Genomic DNA, 18,989 nt, shown 5'->3' with positions numbered 1-18,989 from the left:
TTACATCTTTTAGCCTTAGCATAAACCCTGAAAATTTGGTACCATTATCCCCTTTATAAGGAGCTCTGGTAGCGTAGTGGTTACGAATCAGGCTGTGAACCTTAAGACCAGCAGTTCGAAAGTACCAGCCACTCCGCGGGAGAAAGATGAGGCGTTCTGCTCCCGTAAAGATTTACCGCCTCAGAAACCCTGTACAGGGTCGCTATGGGTCGGAACCTACTCGACGGCACTTAACAACAACAACAATAACAACATCCCCTTTATATACACAAAGGAGCATTGGTAGAGCAGTGGGTTAAGCAGTAGACTGCTAAATGCTGGGTTGACAGTTCAAACATACTAATTGTTCTGTGGGCGCTAGATGAAACTTAACTGCCTCTGTAAAACTCTACAGTTTCAGAAATCCTATGGGGGCAGTTCTGTTCTGTTTGGTTGCTAGGAGTCAGAATCAACTTAATGGCAGTGAGTTTTATGTAGATAAGGAAACAGGAGTTTAAAGATAAACAAGCTGCTCAAAATCTGAGCTCACAGGTGATAGAATTGGCTTCCTTGTCTTGGTATTTCTGAGCTCTGAACTATTACGATGGCTAAGAACCAGAATCACTATGTTACACTGCCTTGCTGTGTATTGCAAGTGTGTAAAGAAAACAGTTTCCTCCTCCATCAGGCAGTGTGATTCCAAAACTATGTAGCAGGTTAACTTAGTTCCTCTTCTTGAGAGTCTCTGAATAGGAGTTCTCTTTGTGTGAGAACTGACAGTGACCATTGCCTGCTCTAAATGTCCCACAACTTGCCCAGCTTCCAGCCATGTTGTTATCTGTCATAGAACAAAATGGAGAAAGAAGAAGTTGTCTCTGAACCTTTTTTCATGGTTTTTTTTCTAAGCTAAGACTGTCACTCAGTTAAGCCTGGATTGTACACTTCAGTATTACCTGACACCGTCAGGAGCCAGCTGTCTTCTGTAGTACTATAGTTGGAATGTTTTCCCTTGTAGGCGAAAGAAGAATGTAATCATCCACTTAATTGGCATGTCTGTACATCTTTGTAGCTGTGATAAATGACATACATACATAATGATGGACCTGAAGCTTTGCAAGATACTCAAATGCCTTCAGAATCACCAGAGGCTCCTCTTGGTTCAAAAGAGCTCTGCTGTACTTTCAAATTTAGAAGGCCTGTATGATAGGAAGAAAACCCTGTAACCCAGTGCTTACAGTGTTCTATTCTTTACATAGCAAATTGATATTCAGGACTGGCCTGGGCAGCCCTGAAACCTAGATGAACTTTTTTTTTTCTGGTCATCTACCCAGATTGCCATATTGTGTCCTCCATATGACCAGTGTCTCTGAGAATGTCTACCCCTTGCCACTTCTCATCTTGTCAGCCACTTAACAGCAGCACAACTAAAGCAACATTCTACCTCCTCCAGTCCTTTTTTCTTTTTAACTTTTATTTGGAAGTAGAAAAGTTTCATGAAATCCTCTATACTATATACTGTATACCCTTTATTCAGATTCAGTATTATTAGCATTTTGCCATGTTTGATTTATCATTGTCTTTCTCCTTGCTCCGTATTTCCTTTTCTCTCCTGCCCCCATATATAGAAGTTGTAAACATCATGCCCCTTTGTTTACATCAGTGAGTATCTCTTAAGAAAAAAGACATCCTAATACTTAACAGTATAGCTATCAAAGTCAGGACATTTATTATAATGTAACATATTACCTAATCTGTAAACTCTCTTCTATTTTTGTCTCTTGTCTCTATGGTATGGTTTATAGCAGTATTTGCATCACATCAAGAGACCAGTGACCTTGGTTTAATCCATTATTGTTGTTTGCCATTGAATCCCACTCATAGCGACCCTACATAGGGTTTCTGAGAATGGCTGGTGAGTTTGAACTGTTGACTTTGTGGTTAGCAGTCCAGTGCTTAATATTGATATTGATCACTCATATCATTCCTTACTTATTTATTTGTTTTCATACTGTAAGAAAGAGTTTTTTCTTCTCTCCCATGTATTTATTTATCTATTGTTTTATCAGTATGGACTCAGATATGTTTATTCTGTTTAATGGGCTATGGAGTATGGTGGCTTGCTCCATAGGATAAGCACTGGACTGTAAACCTCAAGGTCAATGGTTTGAGCCTACCAGCTGCTCCATGGGAAAAAGATGAAGCTTTCTGCTCCTGCAAAAAGATTTAAAGCCTCAGAAACCCTATACAGGGTCACTATGAGTCAAAACCAACTCTATCGCACTTAACAACAACAACAATCCATTACTATTTTTTATTATCTTGATGTTCATATTGGCCCCTGGCTTTTATCTTAAAGATGACTTCTCTTTGGACAGGAATGAGATTGTTTCACATGCACTTTATCCCTTGTTACTAAGAAACAGTCATCTAGTTCTTTTTTTTCTTTCTTTTCTCTTTTCTTTTCTTGGGGCAGTTATCAGTCCTCCTCCTGTGGCTGGGACGATTTCCTACAATTCAAGTCCATCTTCTCTTGAGCAGCTGAATGGAGGCAGCACAAGTCCTGCCTGCAAAACCTCTTCTGGGCTTGAGGTAAATCCAGGTAAGCTTTTAGGGAGACTAAAATAGGGCTTGTCCTAGGAACTCCATTATCTCAGGATGTCAAAGGTGGATATAGACTGACTACAGATGGTACATGTCCAGGACTTTAATTGCTACCAGTTTACTTTGTATAGGCTTTGGACTGTTGGGGTTAGTTATTGCTACATAACAAACCAACCCCAAATGCAATGTTAAACAAAACAATAATCATTTGTCATAGGTCATGCATTCTCTGTGTTGGTTGGAAGTGGGTGGGCTTCACTTGGTCTTGGCTGGACTTTGTTCATGTGTCTGTTAGTTTACCTCCACTTCTACCTCATTATGTTGTCCAAAGGAAGTCACATGGTTGAACTGAGTTAAGGGATCAGAAAATATGCTCCATTCCTTTGTAGGAAGAACTACAAAGTCATATGGCAAAGAGTGAAGATTCCAGGGACAGTATATAATTTGGCATTTGATCTATAACATAGGCAAAATTGTCTTCTACACTTCACAGTGTTTCATAGTTGTGGAATGTTTTGAAACTTGGATTTATGTCCAGAAATTTGACTTCAAACAAATCTTGTATATGTCCCAAATATGAAATAAAAATGGCATGAAATAGGGAGAGAAGAGGACTGTAGATAAAGTATCAAATATTTAGCATTTGTTTCACCATTCTCCCTCTGACTTCCTGGGAGACATCACTAATCAATCCAGGAGGAACTCTTTGCCAGTGAGCATAGATGCAGCTTCAGAAGCTTTTTGCTCCAGGTCCATAAACAATCTCTCTGTGAGGTTAGGACATATTCGGTATAAACTTCAGCTATGAAATAAACAGTCCAAAGAATTACTGTTGGAGAGTCATGGAATTTGAAGCCCTCTTGATCAAATGACTGAAAGTATTCCCTTTTACCTTCAAAAACAACCAAAAAAGAGCTACAGATATAAGAAATCAACAAAGGCCATTTTAAGTTGCATGTATTATTTATGGATTCATCTTCTATTGACAAGGTACTTCATATCATCCCATCACTTTTCAGTAAAGATAATGAGAATGCTGTGTGTAGTCATGATCAGTGGGACTCAAATTTAAGGAATAACATTTGGACTTTTTAAAAGTTTTGGTCAAACTTTAAAAAAATAAATGCAAACCTATGAAAAATACATATTATAATAGAAAATATATAGAAACCAAAAGTGGAAAAGTCTGACTCACAGCGACCCTGTATAGGTTTTCCAAGGCTATATAAATCTTCACTGGAGCAGAAGGCCTTATCTTCCTCCTGTTATGTGACTGTTGGATTTGAACTGCAGACAACCTGTGCTTAGTACTAAGTCCAGTCCTACAGCACCACTCAGGAGGAAAAGTCAACCATGTAATGTCATGAGAAAAGTGGAAAAATGCTTTCTCTGTCTTTGCCTGGCCTTTCAATTTTAGGCCATATGTGAGTTTCAAATTTTTCAGACATTTTGGTATCTTATGGACCATGTTCTAAGATCACAAAGGAACTAAGTTAGAAATTAATAACTAGAATCACATTATGCACTTGCAAATGAAGGAAAACATACCTTAACTCATCTATCAAATTTTAAAAAAATATTGAAAATATTCAGAACAGCCCTTCTTGCAGTTATTATCTTCCCTTCTCATTCATTCTTACCTTCTACTACCATTCCTTATGGTAGATGGAGAATTGACCTATTTTTCACTCCTGTCCACCAGGTTTACTAGAAAACAAGTTGGGCTGATGTATATTATATGTGCTTGTATGTGTGTTCAGAATCACCCATTGTTTGCTCTTTTTTTGGTAGTCATAGGAGAAAAGAGGAAAATGAATGACTCTCACCCTTTGGAGGAGACCAAGAAACCCCGAGTTACGGGGGATATTCCAATGGAATTAATTAATGAGGTCATGTCTACCATCACAGATCCTGCGGCGATGCTGGGACCAGAGGTCAGCAGGGTAAACCTGGGCAGCCAGCTGGTAGAGCCCTCTGATCCCCTGGCCACTTCAGCTATCGGAAATGGGGATGGTAATGCTGGGATGTTAGCATGTCTTGGTACCCTGATTTATGTTTTATTGGGGTGATCAGGGAAGGGAGGGCAGGAGCAGTTGGTTGAGAGGAAATTCCCCTTGATGAATATCGCTTCACAAGGAAACATCCTAACAAGGTTACACAACTGAAGACCTTTCCCCCAACTTCTTTATTTTGAAAATTTTCAAACCGTCATGAAAGTTGCAAAACTTCTATGGTAAAAATATCTTTCATGTAGATTCACTGGTTGATAGGATATGCCACATTCACTTTCCCTATCTCTCCTGTGAACCATTTGGAACCATTTTAGAGTTAAATACAAGGCGTCATAACACTTCATCCTTAACTGTTCCTGCATGGATCTCTGGAGGGCAGCTGGAATTTAGTTATCACTCTCAGGAAATTTAGCATAGTTACCATATTATTGTGTAATGTACGACAAATTATAGACCACAGGCCAAATCTAGTTCTCTGTTTTTGTAAAGAAAGACATAGTATCTGTGGCTGCTTTTGAATTAACAACAGTATTCTGAATACTTGAGACAACAGGGCATGTATTGACCTGAAAAGCCTAAAGTATTTCCAGCCCTTTACAGAAAAGTGTGTCAATCCTTGGTTTAACCCAATATTCACATCCATATCTTCCTATGTTCATATAATATACTTTGCAGCCCAGTGGTTAAGCACTGAGCTATTAATTGAAAGGTTTGTAGTTGAAACCCATTAGCTACTTCATGGGAGAAAAGAGCTAGTGATCTGCGGCCTTAAAGGTCACAGTCTAGGACACCCTGTGGAGCACTTCTGCTCTGTCCTGTGGAGTCGCTCTGAGCTGGAATTAACAGCCCACGACAACGGCAGTACCGTAACATTTGCTGCTGTTGATGGAGAATCCATCAGGAATCTTTAGTTTATTTCTTTTTATAGTAGTCTTTATTTAGTTGCTTTAGTTTATTTCTCTTCATCACTGTTGTTGTTATTAAGTGCTGTCGAGTGGGTTCCAACCCATAGCAACCCTGAACAGGGTTTTCAAGGCCATAAATATTTACGGGAGCAGAAAGTCTCATCTTTCTCCCGTGGAGCAGCTGGTAGTTTTGAACTGCTGACCTTGCAGCTTACAGCCTGATTCGTATCTAAATTTACTCCCCAATCCTCTTTTGGGTCTCACAAGACTGACTGAATAGTTCTGGTCACCAGTTTTGCCAAGTATCCCTCTATTAGCATTTGTTGGATTATTTCCTTATGTTTATAACCATATAACACATTTAGGGTAAGACTTACTGTTGTTAATTGCATTGCATCTAGGGATGGGCAATTTAAGGACATTCTGACAGATTCCAAGAGGGGCAGTAATGTTTCCACTGATATAAAATCATTTGTAGATTATTTTTCAAAATATTATAAAAATTTTTAGTGTGGCTCTGCTAGGTTAGAATATCAATTTTTTGTTTGTTATGTTTCCTTAGATATTCATTCTATGGTACTGAGCATAATTCAGAGAACTGGAATGAGGCGAGAAGAAATAAAATCTTATCATAAAATTGTCCTTTCCATTTCCTTTGAGACAATAGTAACCTGTTTGTAAACTAGGTTTTCTGGAATTTAGTAATTTTACAGATTATCTGAGCTGAGTTTGTGTGTGTGTGTGTATGTTTTAGCTATTAAATGAGGATACTAGTATCCACTTTCTCCATTCTTTTCTGTGGAGAGAAGACTGAAGTTGTCAAAGACTTTGTTTTTCTTGGATCAACCATCAATACTCATAGAAGCAGCAGCCAAGAAATCAAACGACGTATTGCATTAGGCAAATCTGCTGCACATGCCCTTTTTAAAGTGTTGAAGAGCAAAGATGTCAGCTTGTGGGCTAAGGTACGCCTGGCCCAAGCCCTGGTATTTTCAGTAACTTCATATACATGTGAAAGCTGTACAGTGAATAAGGAAGACCATAGAAGAATTAATGTATTTGAATTATGGTGTTGGAGGAGAATATTGAAAGGGCCATGGACTGCCAAAAGAACATCTTGTTGGAAGAAGTACAGACAGAGTGTTCCTTGGAGGCCAGGATGGCTAGATTTAGTCTCATACTTCGGACATATTGTCAGGAGGAACCAGTCACTGGAGAGGGAGATCATATTTGGAAAGGTGGAGGGTCAGAGAAAAAGAGGAAGACCCCCCCCCCCCCCCACACACACACACACAACAAGATGGATTGACAAAGTGGCAGCATCAGTGGGCTCAAGCTTGGCAACAATAGTGAGGTTGGCCTAGGATCGGGCAGTGTTATGCATAGGGTCTCTATGAGTCAGTACTGACATGATGGCACCTAACAACAACAAAATTACCCTCATGAAGATATGTTGGGTATATTTAGTGTGCTGAAGTTGGCTTGTATTAGTACACAGCCGGTGGTTTTATTTTCAGGGATTTTGTGAGCTGGCTGTTAAATAGCTTTGTAGTTTTGAGATTGACCAAGGTGGGAGTCAATCTGTAGGCCGCTGAACCATCTACAGACTGGAAATCTGATAATTCTGAAAATCAGGATTTTTCTCCTCTTGGGAGCTGTTTGTTGAACAGTTATCTTCACACCGCTTGGTGGAGTTAATCATTAAGATGGGGAGAGAACATGATAGCTCTAGGCTGTGTTACCAGCTCTAGTTGAGTTGTGGTGATGGTTGTGCACCATGGAGTTGATTCTGACTCATAGCAACTCTGTATGGGATTTTTAAGCTGTAAATCTTTACAGAAGCAGAAGCCTCATCTTTCTCCACAGAGTGACTAGTAGATTTGAACTACTGAACTTTTGCTTAGCAAGATTGAGTATAAGTCAGCATATACTCCGATGGAGTGGGAAGAAAAAGATAACAGTTGCCATGGAGTTATTTCTGACTCATGTGTTTCAGAGTAGACCTGTGCTCCTTAGCATTTTCAATGACTAATTTTTCAGAAGTAGATTGCCAGGTCTTTCTTCATAGGTGCCTCTGGGTAAATTTCAACCTCCAACATTTTGGTTGGTATCTAAGTGCATAATCATTTGTGTCACCTAGGGACAGCTCTAGTTAAGAACTGCCTTCCAAAAAGAAATAGTAACTGTGTAGACATGATTATCTGGAATTACCTGGTATGAGAATTTAGGGCTGTTACCTCAGGTATGTTAGCAATCTTTAATGCTCAGCCAGAGGGGATTCTACTTACTAGTCCACAGGCCAAATCTAGCCCACCTTTCCAAATCCATTAGTTATCCTATTTCCTAAGGTAGTTTTGGCATCACAACAGCAGTTGAGTAGATGCCAAAGAAACCTTATAGCTCACAAAGTCTAAAATACTATTTGGCCCTGCACAGAAAGTTTGCTGACTCTTTGTGTAAACCAAATATCATCCATGGACATTCTGACCTCTCAAAATGCTTTACCTACCTTTTTGGTCTTGTCACCATAAATTTGTGTGTGTGTGTGTAGGACTCTGAAAACCCACAATGCGTACCTTATTAGAGTAAAGAAAAAGAAGTTTTGATATGTCCTATGTTTTTACTGTTTGATGTAAGAAAAAAAGTACTTTATTGTAACTTTTTCCCATCTTCTGCATCCCAGACCAATTTTCTGTCAGCACATTCGGCCAGAGATGAGGCAGCAAGACTAGAAGAACGTAGAGGTGTGATTGAATTTCATGTGGTCGGCAATTCCCTGAACCAGAAACCCAACAAAAAAATCCTGATGTGGCTGGTCGGCCTACAGAATGTGTTCTCCCATCAGCTGCCCCGAATGCCAAAGGAATACATCACACGGCTTGTCTTTGACCCGTAAGTGGAGTTTTGCTTTTCCTTCTTCCTATGTCCTTTTAAAATGAAATAGGAACTCCTCAGATAGTGGAAATGAGCCGTAGTCACTCACCAAGTGTTACAGCCTCCTGTCATGCAATGAATAAAGAGCTGTGTCAAGCTCCTTGCCATGTCTAAGATCATCTAACTGAAAACTTACAAATTTTCTTGTTAATAATTATGAAACTTTGTATTTTAAGTTGAGCCCTTTGTATAGCGCTGTAGGGGAGGCAGTGGACTAATAACTGCAAGGTCAGCCGTTCAAATCCACCAATCTCTCTCAGAAACCCTAGACAGGGTTGCTTGAGTTGGAACCTACTGGACGACACACGACAACCAAGCAATGAAAGAATATAATACTGGAAGATTTCTACTTTTTTCACAGTGGAAACATTCATTGTCTTGGTGTCTTAACTGGGATTGTTGTTTCAAACTGGAAAAATTCTACGAGTATCAGACAAGTTAACTTAGAACCTCCGTTGCTTTTTAAAAAGAAATACTTAAGCTTCTCCAATTGAATGTATTTTAGCACATAGTCAGCAGCCAGTGTGGACCGTGATACTGTGCTCCATGCAGGTGACAACTCAGAGTTGGGTTTTAGAGAAGGAGAAAACTTGGCAGGATCCCATAAGCTCGTGTTGATTCTGGTGTATGTGTCTGTTTAATGTTTCTGTAATATCTCTAGTAATCTGAGTATGACTAGACTCTTCAGAAACATATGGTATGGTTTGGCCATGCCTTCTCAATCTCTCCTGACTCCTAGTCTGTGTCCTTTCGCATGGGGCATACTATTTTCAGAGCATTTCCACTCATATTCTGTTCATTAATATGCAGACTTTAGACACCAGTATAGGTGACTGCAGTTTGTTCTGAAGGAAGGTCTGATGAAAACTTGTGTAGGTAAGCTTGTTCTAAAAAGCCCATGTAAAGTAAGATAGCAGCTAGATGAAGGTTTCCTTAGACACTCAGGACATACTGGCCCTTGCTTGGATGACTAATAAGGAATGTCCGCCAAAGTGTATTTATATAACTAAGATAGGTCAAATGTTGACATCATCTTATTCTTTCAGGAAACACAAAACCCTTGCTTTAATTAAAGATGGCCGTGTTATTGGTGGTATCTGTTTTCGTATGTTCCCATCTCAAGGATTCACAGAGATTGTTTTTTGTGCTGTTACGTCAAATGAGCAAGTCAAGGTAAGGGTACTCCAAGGTTTTACAAAAAATGCAGAAAGTGGGACTTCTCATTAAAGCTGCAGAAGTTAGGATGGTTTTCTGTGCCGTGTTTAGAGAACACTTAAAATAAGAGTCAAATAAAAGGCTGAGAAAAGTCCTCTCACTGTGAGTGTGCATGTATGTGTGTGTGGAGAAAGTGAATGGTTCCACCCACTAGGTAGGATTATTCCAAGGATTTGTGGTAGCTTGTAGTAATGCTGTGGGTTAATGCACCAGACTGCAAAGCCGTTTGAACTGTAAAGTCAGTGGTTCAAGCTCATGAACTGCTCCTTGGAAATCATATGCAGGGTCACTCACTATAGGTCAAAACCAACTCGACGGCACTTTACAACAACAAAACAACATAGGCAAAGGACAGGGATAACACGTATCAGATATATGAAATATATGGCAAATACAGGAATGTTTAAAAATAAATCTGTATTCATTATGAATTTCAGCACTGGAGACACTGAACTATTGAGAAATGATATGGTGTGATGGGGATTAGGAAAGTAATTTAGACACTTTACATTTCAGAAAGATTACTTATGGGAATTATGACTGTTTCAGTTAGAAGTACAGTCTAGCTGGAATGTGAGAGGGCTTCCAAAAAATCATGGAAAAATGGAATCAAAAGGTAGTGTATTTTTCCACAAATTTTTTGAAGCCTCTTATAACTAAGGTAAGTAAAAAATTATCTGCACTCTGGCTGTAGAATTTATTTTAATCAAAGTTTAGAAGAGACATATGCATCATTTTTGACGTAATCTCCTTGCTTTTCAATACACTTCATCCATCTGTCAGCAAGTTTTCATATTCTCTTGTTAAAAAATATTTTAGCTTGAGCTGCAAGTCACGAATGTACTGCTGTCTTCATTTATTCATCAGAGGTATATGTATCTTCATCTTCGAAGGGCTGTTTTCAGGGGATCAAAGAGGTGAAAGTTCGATGGAATAAGATCAGGACTATAGGAAGGATGCTTTGACACCTCTGTAGAAAGTTTTTGCAGTGTCAACAGTGTGGGCATGCATTGTCACACAAGATCACAATGTCCTTGTATAGTAGTCCTCTGCATTTAAACCTAAATTTAGGCGTCGACTCCTCAGTGAGTACCTCACTGTGATGACCACTGTTAATTGTTGAACCTTTTTCCTGATAGAGTTCCAATATTGACCCTTGAGAATCCCAAAAAACTGCAAACATCAGTTTTCCAGCTGATGGTTGACTTTTGTACTCTTTCTTGGTTGGTGACTTAGGATAATTCCATTCTATACTATGCCATTTACTCTCAGGTTCATAGTGATGAATTCATGTCTTGTTAGCAGTAATGCTTTTTTAAAAAGAAATGTTTACTTTCCTTTGAGTATCAATCCAAATTTTGTTTGCAGATGTCCAAACGCTTGTTTATGCTCTTTCGTGAGTTGTTTCAGTACCCATCTTGCACGTACTTTTCGAATCCCAAGTCTGCCATGGGTTATTTCATAGGCAGAGCCATGGCTCATTTACCAATGAGTTGTTACATAATCCATTGTCACTCATCAATTCAACAGAATCATTTCTTATGTACGCTCAATGTTGTCATCAGCTGCTGGCATAGACAGGTGTTTTAATAAAACTGGAGTTGTGGATAATTTTTGACTCTGCCTCTTAGATTCCCAGTAGACAGAAAAAATTCTCATCAAGACCTTGTTGTGTACTACTTTTTTGCTTTTTGTTTTTGTTCTTCAATGCCTTCGAGTCAGTTTTGACTTGTAGCAACCCTGTATAGGGTTTCCAAGGCTGTAAATCTTTATGGAAGCAAAAAGCTTCATCTTTCTCCCACTGTGTCCTTAGAATACTATTCATCTGATATTTTGAGTGCCCTAAAGAAAATCATGTGGAAGAGTTGTAGATAGATACACAACTCAGGATTAAATGGTTGCTGAGAAAAATTATTGGAAGATCTAAGGCTAGGGTCGGGAACCTGTCTTCTGCCAATGGCTGTTTGGATATTTATAACATCACTTAATATAAATTTATGTTTCTTTGAAAAAAGCTCCTAGTGGCTACCTTGGCAGGGACAGATAACATGATTTAGCAGGCTTTATCTGACCCATAGGTCAGATGTCTCCCTACCCTGGTGTAAGCCAACATTGTCAAAGACAAGTATAATGTATGCTGTAAATGTAAAGTACATATATATGATTGCAAATTTTCTATAGCTACATAAAAAGCTACCACTCATCTGTGGAACTGTGGTGGCTTGTGAGTTTCTGCAGAAAGCATCAAAAAAAGATGAAATAATACACAGAGCCACATACCAAAAGGAAGTGGTAGATGTTCAACCATTTCAAGAGGTAGCATATAATCAAGAGCCAGTGATACTAAAGGAAGAAGTCCAAGGTGCATTGAAGGAAATGACAAAGAACAAGGCTTCAGGAATTGATGGAATTAAAATTGAAATCTTTCAAGAAAGTGAGGCAGCACTGGAGGCACTCATTCACCTATGCCTAGAAATTTGGACAACAACTATCTGACTGACTGATTGGACGAGATCCGTATTTGTGGCCATTCCAAAGAGGTGACCCAACAGAATCATCGGACAATATCTTTGATATCCCTTGTGAGTAAAGTTTTACTAGCGGTAGTACAGAAACAGCTGCAGGCATACATTGACAGAGAACTTCCAGAAGTTCAAGCTGGATTCAGAAGAGGCCGTGGAATGAGGGATATCATTGCTGATGTCCGATGGATCTTGGTTGAAAGCATAGAATATCAGAAAGATGTTTACCTGTGCTTTATTGACTATGCAAAGGCTTTCACTTGTGTGGATCATGACACGCTATGGACAACATTGTGAAGTATGAGTATTCCTGAACACTTAATTGTGCTCTTGAGAAATCTGTATATGGACCAAGAGGTAGTTGTTCTAACAGAACACGGGAACACTGAACGGTTTAAAATTAAGAAAGGTTTGCGACAGGGTTGTATTCTTTCACCATACTTATTCAACCTGTATGCTTAGCAAATAATCTGAGAAGCTGGGTTCTATGAAGAAAAACGTGGCATCCAGATTGGAGGAAGACTCATTAACAACCGGCAATATGCAGATGATACAACCTTGTTTGCTGAAAGTGAAGAGGACTTAAAATATTTACTGATAAAGATCAAAGAGTACAGCCTTCAGTATGAATTACATCTCAATGTAAAGAAAACAAAAGTCCTCACCACTGGACCAATAAACAGCATTCTTAACAACAGAGCGAAGATTGAAGTTGTCAAGAACTTCATTCTTCTTGGATCAACTATCAACATTCATGGAAGCAGTAGTCAAGAAATCAGACAACATATTACACTAGGCAAATCTGCTACACAAGACCTTTGTAAAGCATTGAAGAGCAGAGATGTCAGCTTGAGGACAAAGGTGTGCCTGACCCAAGCCATGGTATTTTCAATAACCTCATATGAATGTGAAAGTTGGACAGTGAATAAGGAAGACAGTATAAGAATTGATGCTTTTGAGTTATGGTGTTGGAGGAGATATTGAAAGTGCCATAGGCTTCCAGAAGAACCAACAGATCTGTGTTGGAAGAAGTGCAGCCAGAATGCTCCTTGGAGGCCATGATGGCCAAACTTTGTCTCTCATATTTCGGCCATATTGTCAGGAAGGACCAGTTGCTGGAGAAGGATATCATGTTTGGTAAGGTGGAGGGTCAGAGAAAAAGAGGAAGACCCCTAGCAAGATGGTTTGGCAAAGTGGCAGCATCAATGGGCTCAAGTGTGGCAATACTTGTGAGGTTGGCCTAGGACCGGGCAGTGTTTTGTTCTGTTGTACATAGGGCCACTATGAGTCAGTAGCAACTCGATGGTGCCTAACAACAACAACAATAACATAAAAAGCAAGAAAGCAAAAGGAAACAAATGAAATTAATTTTGAAACGTATTTTACCTTACAATGTCATTGCAATTTATATTCAATGTAAAGAAGAATTATTAATGAGCTTATAATATATTAATAGGATGTTAATGAGAAATCAAATGTACGTTTTGAACATATAACATACCTAAATTTAGCCTAGCCACATTTCATGTACTCAGTGGGCACATGGGGCCAGTGGCAAGTTTCAGAACTTCACTCACTCCCTTCAGCTACAAAGAAGTAATGCCCTTTACAAAATTCAAAATTAAGTCACTGAAGGGTATCATTCTTTGCTTTGTGGCTACAACCAGTGCTATGGGTAAGCTGGCTTTTATTAACAGCTTTCCTCTCTGCTCAAAGCATCAGATATAGGCACTGTGATGTATTTATTCTCACAAAGCACAAGTGCAACTTTTGTCTTTGACTCATACCACTAAGTGTCAGAGGGCAAATGTCATTCACCAGTTTCACATTCATCATTGTAACTGAGGCAAGTAGAGGTCCAGATTTGCTTGAAACTTATGTCTGGCTCTTTTTCAAGGAATTCTGACAGTATGTCTTTAGATGGTGCTGTTGCTATGATTATCACTGGTGTTTTTTGTTTGCTAAAGTGAGAAATTTAAATTCAAATTGTCCTGAGTTTAGAAGGAAACTTTTGTTTGATTTTTCATAGGGAGAGGGCTTAGAAATGTCCTTGGCTTATAATTTCAGGGGGGGAAAAGCGCTTAATTTTTGGTTTTAAAGGTACCCTATTTGGAAAGAGTAAGTTTGCCTTGGATTGATCTAGGGACTCCTGAGGGAAACTAAAGGTGTTTAATATGAATTGGGCACTTTATCTTACTGTATCCCAAGAAGGCCAATTTTTAAAAATCCAAACCATGCAATTTTCTAAATACTTGAATATATATATATATATATATTATCATATTTCCCACTGCTGCCAAGTCAATTCCAAGTCATTGTAACCCATATTAGAACAGTGTGGAACTACCTTATAGGATTTCTGAGGCTGCAAATCTTTATGAAAGCAGATTAACTTATCTTTCTCCCATGGAGCAGCTGACCTATCAGTTAGCAGTTCCATGCTTAATTCACTGTACTACCAAGACTCTTTTTATCATATTACTCACTGCCATTGAGTCAATTTATAGTCATAGTTGGCCCATTATAGGGTTTCCAAGACTGTAAATCGTTTGGAAACAGAAAGCCTCATCTTTCTCGCACTGGGTGGTTGTTGGGTTTGAACTTACGACCTTGTGCAATTCAGTGCTTTTCTTAGTAGAAATAGGAATGGAAGTAAAAGTTCTTTCATTAACTTACTGGTCTCTTTATTGTACTATATTACTAATTAATGATTAATGAACAAATCCTAAGATATAGTACTGTTTTTAGAGATTTCCATGTTTGTAGGCTTGGAGTCTAAACTAAAGGTGATTGAATTTTCTGAATTAGCAAACTTAAACAACATGGACTCCCACAAAAACAGGTCCTGCTCCAGTGAGAAGTAAAACTGAACTGGTCTTATAAAGTGGTAGCACTTATCTATGAAAATAGAAAATTCTTAAGTAGAAATTTTGAAATTTTTGAGTGTATGAAAAATCTTGACTACATGGTACTTTAAATGTATCCAGTCATTTTGGAGAATAGCATTTACAAACAAATTTCCTTAAATGCTTGAAATAATATATGTGTATTAAATTATGTTGCTTGAAGTACACAAAAGGTAATATTTAAGAATTTACATGACGCTCCTTACCCAATCTTAGTGTATTTTTGTCACTACTTGGCTTTGATGTTGTATGCAACTTTAAAGTAACTTGACTAATGCTTATTTACCATAAGATATATTTAAATCAATGTTTTACTTACAAAATTTGGAAAGGAGTCTTTTCTGTGGTATTTAAATATAAAGACCTATGAAAAGGAAAATAGTTCTGAGGTTAAAAATCTTAACTTTTACTTGTAATAGCTTAATCTTGTTAATGCTCTTTTGATCAAGAGAACATTTAAGCCATTAGTACATCCACACAGAGTATTAGATATGGAATGATTTCAAGTTCAAAGGGACAGTCTCTACTCTCAGACAGCCTGGTCTCTAGAAAAAATTTTAATGAGATTAAAAAATAAATAAATGTGGTTTGAGGAAGCTTTTTATAAGACAAATGCCATTGTTCCTCTTGAGTAAAATAATTGAATTCTGGCTGAAAGGGAGAGATTTTATAGTACTGTGAACTCCCTACAAGGTGATGTAACAAAAGCCTACATCCCATGTATTGATCACATCTGTGTTAAAGTGAGTTGTTGTTGTTTGTTTAACGTTTTTATTGTGGATCGAGTGAAAGTTTATAGGGCACATCATCAGTTTTACATTCAGCAAATCATACACCTTGTTTCATTACAATGATTATAATCCCCTCCATGTACCAGTACCATGTACCATGTGCCACATGGTACCTGATACCATGTGACATCAGGACTGGAGAAAGGCTCATTAACTACCTGCAATATGCAGATGATACAACCTTGCTTGTTGAAAGTGAAGAGGACTTAAAACATGTACTGATGAAGATCAAAGAGTACAGCTTTCGGTATGGATTACATCTCAATGTAAAGAAAACAAAAATCCTCACCACTGGACCAATAAACAACATTCATATCAACGGAGTAAAGATTGACATTGTTAAGGACTTCATTCTTCTTGGATCAACTATCAACACTCATGGAAGCAGCAGTCAAGAAATCAAACGACATATTGCATTGGGCAAATGTGCTGCACAAGACCTTTTTAAAGTGTTGAAGAGCAGAGATGTCAGTTTGAGGACTAAGGTGGGCCTGACCCAAGCCATGGTGTTTTCAGTAAGCTGATATGCATGCAAAAGCTGGACAGTGAATAAGGAAGACTGTAGAAGAATTGATGCTTTTGAATTATGGTGTTGGAGGAGAATATTGAAAGTGCCATGGGTTGTCAAAAGAACCAATAGATCTGTTTTGAAACAAATATAGCCAGAGTGCTTCTTGGAGGCCAGGATGGCCAAACTTCGTCTCTCATACTTCGGCCATATTGTCAGGAAGGACCAGTCGCTGGAGAAGGATATCTTGTTTGGTAAGGTGGAGGGTCAGAGGAAGACCCCCCCAATGAGATGGCTTGGCAGCATCTGTGGACTCAAGCATGACAACAGTAGTGAGGTTGGCCCAGGATTGGGCAGTGTTTCATTCTGCTGTGCATCAGGTTGCTATGAGTCGGTACTGACTTGATGACACCTAACAACAACAACATGTACCATCAGTTAACAGTATTTCTATTCACTTTAGCTTTTTAAAATAATCACACTAAGGCATATATAATAATTTACACCACCAAAGGGCATATTCTGCAAATCTACCTCATGGCTGTGATCTCGTAGTCCCTCTCTTCCCATGAACCTGGAGTCCTCAGCTGCTCCCTTTCTCCATGTCCCCATCTCTGCCTTCATCTCTGGTGTCGCTGCTTTTCTGGATAAGGTCTCGCATTCCATTTGTGCTCTTCTCTCTTGATGGAGCTAGAGTCCTTTGTTTCTGGACTGTAAGATTAACTTCTCCCCCGTTTTTGTTACAAAACTTCTGCCTTTACTGTTGTGACAGTCACAGTTAGTCATGATAAGTTATTCACTATTGAATCATAAGAATCTTATCCCTATCTCTTAACCAGACCCATCTGGACAAGATGAAAACTATTCAGTGGGAACTCTTTCTTCCCCCACTAATTATTAAACTAAACTCCCTCTTAAAACCTTGTAAGCCAGTCGCTTCATAGCTTTATTGCCCCTTCATTTAGGTAGCCAATGTCTACATTGCCCATCCCTATCTACCCTGTGTACAGAGGAGATAACATTGATACTTGATGTGAAGACTCCTTCCCTCTCTGCTGTTATTTAGAGTTACAACCTCCATGAGTATAGGTCAAGTTGATCAAATTTTAGCAAATTAACCTTGTTTCCTTTATCAAAAAAAATTTTTTTTTTTTTTTATCTTTCTCTAGTCGAGTTCTTGTTATAAAGCCATTGAGGCTAGGTAAAATGGGTACTGTCTAGGTTTGGGTGTTCTTGAGCTTCTCCTCTCACTTCATATCAGCTGGATGCTTCACTCTCAGCTCTAGCCCTCTGTGGCTATGTCCTTGTCCATGGGCTCAGGTGTCCCTAGGTCTCACCACACATTGGACCAACCAGCCTTCCCTCTTCCCTCTTTCATCTCCAGGTAAACAGGAGTCTTTGGAACATGGCTGAACTTAGCCCATTTCTTCATAGCTGCCTTTCCCCTTCTTCCACTCATCAGTAGACCATCATAGGCATCGCAAGTTTACGTGTCTGCTCATGTGTTCCCTTTGAGCTTCAGCCTTAGAGAGGGGGGTTTGTCCTGAAGGAACTTGATTGCTTGCATTGATGGCTTCCCGGCAAACAGTTTGCTTATTCTTGTAGTAGCCAGTCATACTGCCATTCATGTTTTGGGTTTTTCCTGTTGATCTTTCTTTGAAGTTGTATCTTCTGTCACTGTAGCTGTTCCAGGTCTGTCTGTGTGTCCTTTCTAGTGGAAATGTCCCACCTCATAAGGTTCTGGATGGGGCTCTGCACTCCACCTAAGGTCCTATACACTTCAAAGGCTCCACAGGAGGCCTATTTCACTGGGCAAGTTCTAGACCCCCTTTTAAGTATTCCAATCAGTTATAGGCTAAAGATGGACTTACAAGCTTTCTGTAATCATGTTTCCTGACATTCCTTTCTATCCAACTCAAGTGTCCATTTTACAATAGTAGGCAAGGGAAACCAATATTCATAAGACAGTCAAGCATCTTAGTATTATTTCACCTCTTCAAACTGTGTCTTGGTCCCTGTATCACAAAGCCCTGTTGTTCTAAGGTTGAGCATGCATCACTATTTACCTCTGTCCCATTTAGCCCATGCAAACCTGTCTCAGTGGTCCCCTGTCTAACTTGTTCTTCCACCCCCTCCCCCTTCTTGTGTACTGCCCGCCCCAACACCCAAACTATGATGTGTCTGCCCCTACCTTGTGCTCTATTGTTGCCTCTCTCCACCTACCCCAACCACCCCCATTCCAACCCCACTGGTAACCAACAAAGAAATTTTTTTTTTCATTTTAGTAGGGTATCTTTTCTTAAGCTTTTACAATAATGGTCTTATACAATATTTGACCTTTTGTGACAGACTAATTTCACTCTGGTCACGTAGTGGTTATGAGTCGGGCTGCTAACATCAAAGTCAGCAGTTCGAAACTACCAGTGGTTCCGCAGAAGAAAGATGAGGCGTTCTGCTCCCATAAAGATTTATAGCCTTGGAAACCCTGTGCAGGGTCACTATGACTCTGAACCGACTCCACCGTACTTACCAACAACAACAATGTCCTCAAGGTTCATCCATGTTATGCGGTGGCTTGCAGCTTTCCTTGTTATTCTTCAAAGTAGCATAATATTC

General features: G+C 39.1%; 1 protein-coding gene across 1 annotated transcript in view; it reads left to right on the top strand.

The window, feature by feature from the left end:
• The window catches only part of KAT2B (K(lysine) acetyltransferase 2B), a 161,924-nt gene that overhangs the window by 107,026 nt on the left and 35,909 nt on the right, over positions 1–18,989 (top strand). Inside the window, exons 8-11 of the mRNA XM_006851636.1 lie at positions 2,453–2,578; positions 4,378–4,514; positions 8,181–8,389; positions 9,478–9,604. Coding sequence (XP_006851698.1) covers positions 2,453–2,578; positions 4,378–4,514; positions 8,181–8,389; positions 9,478–9,604 — 599 coding nt within the window. The remainder of the gene's footprint in view (positions 1–2,452; positions 2,579–4,377; positions 4,515–8,180; positions 8,390–9,477; positions 9,605–18,989) is intronic.

The sequence above is a fragment of the Chrysochloris asiatica genome, unplaced genomic scaffold (genome assembly GCF_000296735.1).
Source record: "Chrysochloris asiatica unplaced genomic scaffold, ChrAsi1.0 scaffold00030, whole genome shotgun sequence".
Taxonomy (NCBI): Eukaryota; Metazoa; Chordata; class Mammalia; order Afrosoricida; family Chrysochloridae; genus Chrysochloris; species Chrysochloris asiatica.
Note: the sequence above shows the minus strand (reverse complement) of the source record. Positions and strands in the feature narration are given on the sequence as shown.